An 11676-nucleotide genomic window follows, 5' to 3' on the forward strand; every position below is an offset into this window, starting at 1 on the left:
TTCAAGGGTCAACTGTACTTATATTTTGTGATTACTGATATGGTTAGATTAACGCCTGCCATTTTCTTATATGCTTTCTATTTGCCCCATCTATATTTCAGTCCTCTTTCCTCCTTTCATTTCTTCTTCTTTTTTTAAAATTTCTTTTCAGTGTAACAGTATTCATTGTTTTTGCACAACACCCAATGCTCCATGCGATACGTGCCCTCTCTATTACCCACCACCTGGTTCCCCAACCTCCTGCCCCCTGCCCCTTCAAAATCCTCAGATTATTTTTCAGAGTCTTTAGTCTCTCATGGTTCACCTCCTCTTCCAATTTCCCTCAACTCCCTTCTCCTCTTCATCTCCCCATGTCCTCATTATTTTTGGTTCATTTTTCTCCTTCTTGAATTTAAATATGATTTTCTCTTTAAAAAGATTTTCACCATGGAGACTTTTGATAAAAATTTCCCACTTTTTTCTTTTAATTTTCTGTAACAAATGCCTCTGGAATGTGTTTGCTTTTTTTCATATTTAAATATTTTTATAGTACATGCAACTCACAGAAAGAATTAATTCTGTATCATTGTAATGATAATTAAGGTAGAAGTGTTTAAAACATTTTTTTTTGTGGAAAGAAATAATGTGCTCCGTGGAGTTATTAGGGAATTGAGAGTCATGTGGGAGAGACATATGTGGGAACACTTCCTCCAGAGACCAGGGCAGTTTCACAGGAGACACTCAGGAGCTAGAAAATGCCTAAGAATAAAGAATGAGAATTTGCCAGACTTCTAAGATATAATCTAGCAATGTATACAGCAAGCCTAGACTGACATATTTTGGAAAACCTGTCTAGTATTGGACTCACCTATCAAAATTCTTTGGTAGCCAACTTCCTTCCAGAATTTGGCAATCAGCAGTTTGACTGTGACTATAGAGGTGTCTCCAAAATTATAGCTACTATTATTAAAGAAGGTCCACACAAAATAGGTTGCAGAGAGTATACTGCAGAGATCAGTTTTGTTTTCTTTCTTTACTCCTGGGTTGTGTGTGCATCTTTTCAAAAAGCAGATTTGCATGGTCCTCCGGGATCTACCCATGAGTCAAAACTTTCTTCTTACCCAGGGTTCTCTGGAGAGCTGCCTTGACCTCCTTGTTCCGTAAACTGTAGATGATGGGATTGAGCATGGATGTCACCACTGTGTAGAACAGAGCTAGGAGTTTATCTATTCCTGGTGAATGGCTGGCCTTGGGTCTCAAGTAGGTGACAGACCCAGAGCCATAGAAGAGTGTCACTACAAGCAGGTGGGAAGAACAGGTGGAAAGAGCTTTACGGCGGCCCTCAGGGGAAGGCATGATCAACACAGCGGCTAGGATTCTGCCATAGGAAGCAATGATTAGTAAAAATGGACTGGAAATACAAAGAATGGCCACAACAAAAACTGCGGCCTCATTATGGGATGTATCACCACAGGCAAGAGCCAGTATAGGGGGAAGGTCACAGAAGAAGTGGTCTATTTCACAGGGGCCACAGAAGTTCAAGGAGAAAATGTAGTTGGTCTGGCCCAAGCCTACCATGCAACCCACTCCCCAGGAAACGACTGCCAACTGGGCACACACCCCACGGCTCATTCGTGTTGCATAGTGGAGTGGGGAGCATATGGCCATGTAGCGATCAAAAGCCATGGCTGCCAAAAGACAGCACTCACTGATAGCAAATAATGTGAAGAAAAACATCTGTGTAGCACACCCCTCTCGGGAGATCCCCCGGGCCTCAGTCACGAGGCTCTGCAGCATCTTGGGTATGACTGAGCACGTGTAGCCAATCTCTAAGAGAGACAGGTTGGCCAGGAAGAAGTACATGGGTGTGTGGAGGACTGAGTTGGTCCAGATGGCAAGGGCTATGAGGGCATTTCCTGTGAGGGAGGATAAAAACATGAGGAGGATGAGGGTGAATAAAAGGAAACACTGTTCTCTGACCTCAGAGAACTTGGCAAACACGAAGTACTTGACAGACAGGCTGTTGTCCTGCCACAAAGAGCAGCTGAGGTTCATGACCTGGGGAAGAGGACAGCAAGGAAAATGCCATTCAGCTATAGATGCAGATCTCTATATTGCTTTTAATGAGCTCTAGTAAGTCAGAGAGATACACTTCTTACCTGCAATTTTAAAATTCAAAACATATGTCCTCATGCCTTTACCAACCAAATCCTGTTCTGTGTTCACAAAGTCAGGGGATCCAATAAAAAATACACCTAGTTACCAAGCATAAAATTGAAAAAAAAAATAACATCAGCTCAATTCTGTCTTCATTTCTTCCTTTAATCAATCATCAAATATTGCCAGACGAAGGTCCTCTCACACCTGTCCTTTTCTTCCTGTTGCTGTTGTCACTGAATTCACTCAGCAGGCACTTATTAAGCACATAGTATTCTGCATTTACTGCTGTGGATCCTGAGATTTCACAACAGCAATAACAACAAAAACCCACAAAAACACACTGTTTCTCCCCAAATGAAACTTATTTAGTGAAAGAAAGCAGAAATTAAATGGGTATTCAATGAATAAAGAATGGCTCTAATGCAAAGTATTAAAGCCAGGTGTGTGCTGGGACTGGGTGTTGGAAGGGGGCTTGGAGCACGGAGAAGCAGGAGCCCAGGTGTGAGGATCCCCACACCCACTCACACCATGTCTACACTGCATGCTGATTTCACTGCTCAAGATGACAAGCTTCTTTACCTTTAATACTTCTCATATGCCAGCCTTTCTCCATCATGGGGTTCTTTGCTAAATGGAAATTACCATTGTCTTCAAGTTCAAATTCAAATGTATTCATGTAATTCATGAGAATCCATAGATTGACTCACTGATTATTGATGAAACTTTGATCTTACCCCTTAATAAAGGACTTCATGTTACAATATTTCCAACTACACACACACTAGCAGCCTCCAGAGTGTGTCATGCTTGCACAGATTTCCTTCTCTTTGTGCTCTTTTTCTTGCAGGGATTTGACACATGACTCCCTGATTGTCCACTCAGTCACCTGTCCAGTGCACTCAGATTGCAGGATGGCATCTTCTCCTCCCTGGAAACGTCTTCCCCATGCCTGCTCTGTCTTGTCCCCATACTATGTGTGGGCATGCCCTCAGTGTGTTCCCACAATTTGGTAACTTCATGAGCACACTCACTCCTCTCAAGGACAATTAATTGCTCATTTCTTCCTGAGCATAGCCTCAAACGCAGACACAGAGATCAGAATTGTATTTTTTACCTTTTCTTACCATTATACCTACCACCATTACCAGTGAGTAAGTTCTCTTGTAACAAGGAAATGCTGAAATGCTAAGCTTTACTCTGGCTGCTGGAACACCTGACCAGGGGTACAGAGGTTATTTTCTGAAGTTAAGTGTGATAAAGCTCATCTCTGTCAGATGTCTCAAATGTGAGAGTTATTTGTCTTTCAACCTAATACATTCCTGAAAAAGCATTACTTGTTCTTTTTGTGGGTGTACTGCCATTTGGCTTATTCTTTTGGACTGTCATCTAGCAAGAATCTCACAATGTTTGCCATGAAAAGGGCAGAATAAGGAGGAGGTTGGGTGTCCATTGCTCTGGATGCCATTTGTTTATTAGCATAACTGGAGACCATGTTTATCCTACATTTGCTCAGAACACATCACTGTTTATTCCACAGTAACATTTGATGCCAGTATATATAAAACACAAAAGTATGGGGTGCCTGGGTGGCTCAGTGGGTTAAAGTCTCTGCCTTCGGCTCAGATCATGATCCCAGGGTCCTGGGATCGAGCCCCACATCAGGCTCTCTGCTCAGTAGGGAGCCTGCTTCCTCCCCTCTCTCTGCCTGCTTCTCTGCCTACTTGTGATCTCCGTCTGTCAAATAAATAAATAAAATCTTAAAAAAACACAAAAGTATCTTTTTGAGGTTCCAAGTTACTATGAGCAGACAAGTATATTAGGTGTATTCAGAAAAACATATATACAAAAAAAATTGCATATGCAGATACATCTGTACCTCCACACAGAAACACACACATTCAATTCCATATTGAGTAGCATAGGGATTAAGAGTATTTTGGAGATATTCTATCTGGGTTCAAATCCAAATACAGCTATCTAATGCTGGGTCAAAGTTAACTTTACTTAAACTACCTGTTTCTTCAGTTTTCCCACTTATAAAAGGAGGTGATAGTGGTAAGTCCCTAACGGTGTTGCTATGAGGATTAAGTGAGTTAATTCCCACAAAAGCACTTAGAAAAGTGACTCAGTATGCAGTATTGGTCATCATCATGCCTGTGTCCATGTTTATGCTACCATAGATTTCCTTCATATAATACCTCTTGGGGAATTTTTTATCCCAATCTTTAATCATCTCTCCTGATTCATTATTTTCATTCCCTTCTCATGTTTTGCTTTGCACCTGCCATGATGGAGAGAAGAGCAGCAGAAAATATATACAGACAGACATAGACACATGAAAATGCCACCTGAACATTATGTCTTGAGATAAAACCCTTGCATTATGGATCATTTTAATCTACTGCTTGCAAAATTGCCCCAAGTTAAGAATGGGAACAAATGGACCAATTCAAACCTGGGAAATATGAAATAGCAACTCTGCAAAATGACAGAGTCCCAATGCATGTGACTATTGAAAATTTGCTCACACATCATGTAGTCTATTGTAATGTATTTACATGTATATTAAAGCATTTGTAAGCATTCTACTTGCACTGTAATTAATTAATATGTATAGTTCCCATGAAGTAATGTATATCAGTTAAGGCTGAAGCAAAGAAAACAGACAATAGTGACTTATCTTTTTTTTTTTTTGACTCACAAGAATTTCTTAAACATTCTGACTCTTCAATAGTCAGATCTCTTCTCCCCCTTGTCACTTGGCTTGATACTGAAACAGGTAAAACCCAGTTTTTAAAAATCATACTTCCTATTGCTTTCAGGAGTTACTCTTCATGGACCTTAGTCTTGGGACCCTGAGGTCTACATAGTAGAGTCCAGCTTCATGTACATAGCAAGAATATTTTATTGTAATCACTGCTATGGGAAGAGCGAGATACTCAAAGCAGGTACCAGGTGTCTGCAGAAAGAACATCAAGCCAGTAGAAACACTGGGTTTGAATATTGCTTCTGTCTCTCCCCTGACAGTTTCTTGACTTAATATTTCTGATTCATCATTTCCATGCAAAGGATGACAAAGCCCTTCCTATTTTTCCTGCTGTGTTGTTTTGAGTTAAAAATGCAAACACTGTAGAGGCAAACCATGAATAAAAAAGTAAGAAATGGTGTTAAAATGCAATTTATCAGCGTCAAAACTTCTTGTTTTTTAAAAACATCATGTTATATGGTCTCATTCATCCGTGGGACATAAGCAATAGCACAGAGGACCATAGGCGAAAGGAGAAAAAACTGGAGTTGGGGGGATTCAGAGAGAGAGAAAAACCATGAGAGACTGTGGACTCGGAAACAAACTGAGGGCTTCAAAGGGGCGGTGGGTGGGGCAAAGTGGTAGCCAGGTAATGGGCATTAAGAAGGGCACATGTTGTGATGAGCACACTGAGGGTTTTGGAGGGTAGGGGGGTGGGGGTTAGTTGAGCCTAGTGGTGCATATTAGGGAGGGCACATATTGCATGGGACACTGGGTGTGGTGCATAAACAATGAATATGGGACACTGAAAAAATAAAATAAAAAAAGAAATGTCCTATCAAGAGTTCATGACTTAGCAAATGGTACTGTCATATAATCTGAAGATAGAGGAGTTGCATGCCCGTTGAGAAATTTTATTTGTAGATTCCTATTCCAATGTAATAAAGATTAAGTGACCCTATATACCGGTGATATTCTGAAGGTTTAAGTATCGAGGTGCACTTTGAGTGTCAGTTGCATATATGAAAGAATTGGGAGGGAAATAAGGCAATTTTACTGGCTCAGCTTCACGTGCTGCCTTGCCCAGCCCTCAGAGGCAAGACAAGCTCTCAATATGCCATTCTGGTTTGGAAATAACCCAGCATAAGTGCTTGATTCATTTTGGGTCATCTCCACATAGTTAGAAATATTCCTTCACTGACTCAGCCTCTTCTGAATCTCTGTTTTCATAACAAAATGTTTCTATTCTTCCTATCAACCAAAGGAAAACATGTTCTACATTACTAGATATTGTATCTGAAACACTTAGAAGAGTGTCTGGGGTAAAAGAGACATTTAGTAAATATTAATCCTCATTATTACCAAATTTTCATTTCTGAATCTCTTTTATTTATTTATTTATTTGACAGACAGAGATCACAAGCAGGCAGAGAGGCAGGCAGAGAGAGAGGAGGAAGCAGGCTCCCTGCAGAGCAGAGAGTCTGATGTGGGGCTCGATCCCAGGACCTAGGGATCATGACCTGAGCTGAAGGCAGAGACTTTAACCCACTGAGCCACCCAGGCACCTCCATTTCTGAATCCTTAATAGGAGACAGCATTTATGTAAATGGCTCATTATGGATTATAGAGATGTTTACCCATTGCTTTCCACAATTTCCTTGCAGTCGCTGCACCAAGGACCTGATAACAAGGTGATGCCTTAACATGGCACAGCAGAAACTATTTTATCATTTGATCAGACTCAGGTATGCTAGAGAATCCAGATATTTCCTTCCCCAACAGTAACAGATATTTCGTTTGAAATAACTAATTTAGAACAACTCACAGGAATCTTATGATAGGAATACTGGTAAACTGAGTAAGTTATACTCTTCAGAGTAGGAAGAAAACCACTGATTAAAGTTGTGGTCAGCAGTGAAGAATGCTTTGGGTTTGGCTATTCATGTCCCCATTGTAATCCACTGTCTTCTACAGCCCTCATTTCTTAAGACAGCCACTGTGCCACATACCTGTAATCATAACATTTGAGGGAAAAACTAGATGGTTGTTGCTTCTGATGAGCCACTCCCTGATTTTCTCTGCACCCTCCCCCTACCTTACAGCCTCTCCCACTCCAGATGATGGAAGTCCGCCAGTCCTCTAAGACTGTGTACCCAGGAGCTTTTGTGGTAGTCAGGGCCACATCTGGTCTCAGAAAGCCTGTATGTCTCATGGGAGAGCATCACATCCCTCAAGCCATACTCACAAATCTCCCCACTCCCCCCACAAAAAGCGTGGAAGGCTGGGCCAATCACAGGATGATATAGTTGAGCCCTCCTCCTTCTTAACTAACAGTGGAGTATGAACATGTTATATTTTAATTCTTCTTGTTCTGGATCTGTACCCTCCCTTTCCCCCTCCCCCAGGAGGCACATTTACTTCTCACTGGAGAGTGTCAGGAAGTTTGACTCTGTCTCTTAGGAATTGTCATGGGCAGGTCTTTCTCTGTTGGTGAATGCTAACATTTAGGGCAATAGAAGTAAATGTAAAGGACTGAAAACACAATAGTTAAATATAATGAGTAGCTAATATTACAGATAACTGATATTACAGTCTTTGTACATAGGATGGTATCAATACAATAAAATGCATAGTTGCAACCAAACCTTTGTTGACTCTATTAATATGAAAACTTCAGATTTTAAATTTGTTGTCTGATTAAACAAAGGAAATTTATTGCATAATTTATGAATCGTATCAAGACATACAGTTATGAAAAGCACATCAGTAACTTTTTTTTTTTGGCTTTTATATTGTTTTCTTCTTTTTCTTTGCTTTTTTTTTATTAAGGTTTTTTTCATTTTTTTTAATTTTTTCCATTTTATTTATTTTTTCAGCGTAACAGTATTCATTCTTTTTGCACAACACCCAGTGCTCCATGCAAAACGTGCCCTCCCCATTACCCACCACCTGTTCCCCCAACCTCCCACCCCTGACCCTTCAAAACCCTTAGGTTGCCCCAAACTCCCACCCCTGACCCTTCAAAACCCTCAGGTTGTTTTTCAGAGTCCATAGTCTCTTATGGTTCGCCTCCCCTCCCCAATGTCCATAGCCCGCTCCCCCTCTCCCAATCCCACCTCCCCCCAGCAACCCCCAGTTTGTTTTGTGAGATTAAGAGTCATTTATGGTTTGTCTCCCTCCCAATCCCATCTTGTTTCATTGATTCTTCTCCTATCCCCCTACCCCCCCCCCCATGTTGCTTCTCCATGTCCTCATATCAGGGAGATCATATGATAGTTGTCTTTCTCCGATTGACTTATTTCACTAAGCATGATACCCTCTAGTTCCATCCACGTCGTCGCAAATGGCAAGATTTCATTTCTTTTGATGGCTGCATAGTATTCCATTGTGTATATATACCACATGTTCTTTATCCATTCATCTGTTGATGGACATCTAGGTTCTTTCCATAGTCTGGCTATTGTAGACATTGCTGCTATAAACATTCGGGTACACGTGCCCCTTCAGATCACTATGTTTGAATCTTTAGGGTAAATACCCAGTAGTGCAATTGCTGGGTCATAGGGTAGTTCTATTTTCAACATTTTGAGGAACCTCCATGCTGTTTTCCAGAGTGGTTGCACCAGCTTGCATTCCCACCAACAGTGAAGGAGGGTTCCCCTTTCTCCGCATCCTCGCCAGCATCTGTCATTTCCTGACTTGTTAATTTTAGCCATTCTGACTGGTGTGAGGTGATATCTCATTGTGGTTTTGATTTGTATTTCCCTGATGCCGAGTGACGTGGAGCACTTTTTCAAATGTCTGTTGGCCATCTGGATGTCTTCTAGCCAATAGGATTCAACAGTACATTAAAAGGATTATTCACCACGATCAAGTGGGATTTATTCCAGGGCTGCAGGGTTGGTTCAACATCCGCAAATCAATCAATGTGATAGAACACATTAATAAAAGAAAGAACAAGAACCATATGATACTCTCAATAGATGCTGAAAAAGCATTTGACAAAGTACAGCATCCCTTCCTGATCAAAACTCTTCAAAGTGTAGGGATAGAGGGCACATACCTCAATATTATCAAAGCCAGCTATGAAAAACCCACCGCAAATATCATTCTCAATGGAGAAAAACTGAAAGCTTTTCCGTTAAGGTCAGGAACACGGCAGGGATGTCCATTATCACCACTGCTATTCAACATAGTACTAGAAGTCCTAGCCTCAGCAATCAGACAACAAAAAGAAATTAAAGGCATCCAAATTGGTAAAGAAGAAGTCAAACTATCACTCTTCGCAGATGATAGGATACTATATGTGGAAAACCCAAGAGACTCCACTCCAAAACTGCTAGAACTTGTACAGGAATTCAGTAAAGTGTCAGGATATAAAATCAATGCACAGACATCAGGTGCATTTCTGTACACCAACAACAAGACTGAAGAAAGAGAAATTAAGGAGTCAATCCCATTTACAATTGTACCCAAAACTATAAGATACCTAGGAATAAACCTAACCAAAGAGACTAAGAATCTATACACAGAAAATTATAAAGTACTCATGAAAGAAATTGAGGAAGACACAAAAAAATGGAAAAATGTTCCATGCTCCTGGATTGGAAGAATAAATATTGTGAAAATGTCTATGCTACCTAAAGCAATCTACACATTTAATGCAATCCCTATCAAAATACCATCCATTTTTTTTCAAAGAAATGGAACAAATAATCCTGAAATTTATATGGAACCAGAAAAGACCTCGAATAGCCAAAGGAATATTGAAAAAGAAAGCCAAAGTTGGTGGCATCACAATTCCGGACTTCAAGCTCTATTACAAAGCTGTCATCATCAAGACAGCATGGTACTGGCACAAAAACAGACACATAGATCAGTGGAACAGAATAGAGAGCCCAGAAATCGACCCTCAACTCTATGGTCAACTAATCTTCGACAAAGCAGGAAAGAATGTCCAATGGAAAAAAGACAGCCTCTTCAATAAATGGTGCTGGGAAAATTGGACAGCCACATGCAGAAAAATGAAATTGGACCACTTCCTTACACCACACACGAAAATAGACTCCAAATGGATGAAGGACCTCAATGTGAGAAAGGAATCCATCAAAATCCTTGAGGAGAATTCAGGCAGCAACCTCTTCGACCTCAGCCGCAGCAACATCTTCCTAGGAACAACGGCAAAGGCAAGGGAAGCAAGGGCAAAAATGAACTATTGGGATTTCATCAAGATCAAAAGCTTTTGCACAGCAAAGGAAACAGTTAACAAAACCAAAAGACAACTGACAGAATGGGAGAAGATATTTGCAAACGACATATCAGATAAAGGGCTAGTATCCAAAATCTATAAGGAACTTAGCAAACTCAACACCCAAAGAACAAACAATCCAATCAAGAAATGGGCAGAGGACATGAACAGACATTTCTGCACATCAGTAACTTTTACATCGATTATATTGATGCAATTATTATTTATACATATTATTATAAAAGTCTCAAGTAATAAGTCATAATAATCATTTAATAAATAATAATAATCTTTTAGCTACACATGAGATTGATAAAGTACCTACTGTTACTTTTTTTTTTAATTTCCTTTCAGCGTAACAGTATTCATTCCTTTTGCACCACAACCAGTGCTCCATGCAATACGTGCCCTCTATAATACCCACGACCTGGCTCCCTCAACCTCCTACCCCCCGCCCCTTCAAAACCTCAGATTGTTTCTCAGAGTCCATAGTCTCTCATGGTTCATCTCCATGAGATGGAACAGAGTGGAGAGCCCAGATATGGACCCTCAACTCTATGGTCAAATAATCTTTGACAAAACAGGAAAAAATATACAATGGAAAAAAGACAGTCTCTTCAATAAATGGTGCTGGGAAAACTGGACAGTGATATGTAGAAGAATGAAACTCTACCATTCTTACACCGTACACAAAGATAAACTCGAAATGGATAAAAGACCTCAACGTGAGACAGAAATCCATCAAAATGCTAGAGGAGAACATAGGCAGTAGCCTCTTTGATATCAGCCACAGTAACTTCTTCCAAGATATGTCTCCAAAGGCCAAGGAAACAAAAGTAAAAATGAACTTTTGGGACTTCATCAAGATCAAAAGCTTCTGCACAGCAAAGGAAACAGTCAATAAAACAAAGAGGCAACCCACGGAATGGGAGAAGATATTTGCAAATGACAGTACAGACAAAAGGGTGATATCCAGGATCTATAAAGAACTTCTCAAACTCAACACACACAAAACTGATAATCATATCAAAAAATGGGCAGAAGATATGAACAGACACTTCTCCAACGAAGACATACAAATGGCTATCAGACTCATGAAAAAATGTTCATCATCACTAGCCATCAGGGAGATTCAAATTAAAACTACACTTAAATACTAACTTATACCAGTTAGAATGGCCCAAATTAGCAAGACAGGAAACAACGTGTGTTGGAGAGATTGTGGAGAAAGGGGAACCCTCTTACACCATTGGTGGGAATGCAAGTTGGTGCAGCCACTTTGGAGAACAGTGTGGAGATTCCTCAAGAAATTAAAAATAGAGCTTCCCTATGACCCTGCAATTGCACTGCTGGGTATTTACCCCCAAAATACAGATGGAGTGAAAAGAAGAGCCTTCTGTACCCCAATGTTTATTGCAGCAATGGCCACGGTCGCCAAACTGTGGAAAGAACCAAGATGCTCTTCAATGGATGAATGGATAAGGAAGATGTGGTCCATATACACGATGGAGTATTCTGCCTCCATCAGAAAGGATGAATACCC

At 40.4% G+C, this 11676-nt stretch overlaps 1 protein-coding gene across 1 annotated transcript; it reads right to left on the reverse strand.

Moving 5' to 3' along the window:
- Nucleotides 1-1071: 1071 nt before the first annotated feature.
- On the reverse strand, nt 1072-2034 carry LOC123936992 (olfactory receptor 10C1-like). Its single transcript, XM_045997476.1, has one exon. The coding sequence runs from the start codon at nt 2032-2034 to the stop codon at nt 1072-1074; it is 963 nt and encodes a 320-aa protein (XP_045853432.1).
- Nucleotides 2035-11676: the final 9642 nt, after the last annotated feature.

Source organism: Meles meles, chromosome 2 (genome assembly GCF_922984935.1).
Source record: "Meles meles chromosome 2, mMelMel3.1 paternal haplotype, whole genome shotgun sequence".
In the NCBI taxonomy this organism is placed as follows: Eukaryota; Metazoa; Chordata; class Mammalia; order Carnivora; family Mustelidae; genus Meles; species Meles meles.

Bases quoted from the DNA above. Each gene is read 5' to 3' on its own strand.
- LOC123936992 (XM_045997476.1), bottom strand. From the start codon at position 2,034: ATGAACCTCAGCTGCTCTTTGTGGCAGGACAACAGCCTGTCTGTCAAG.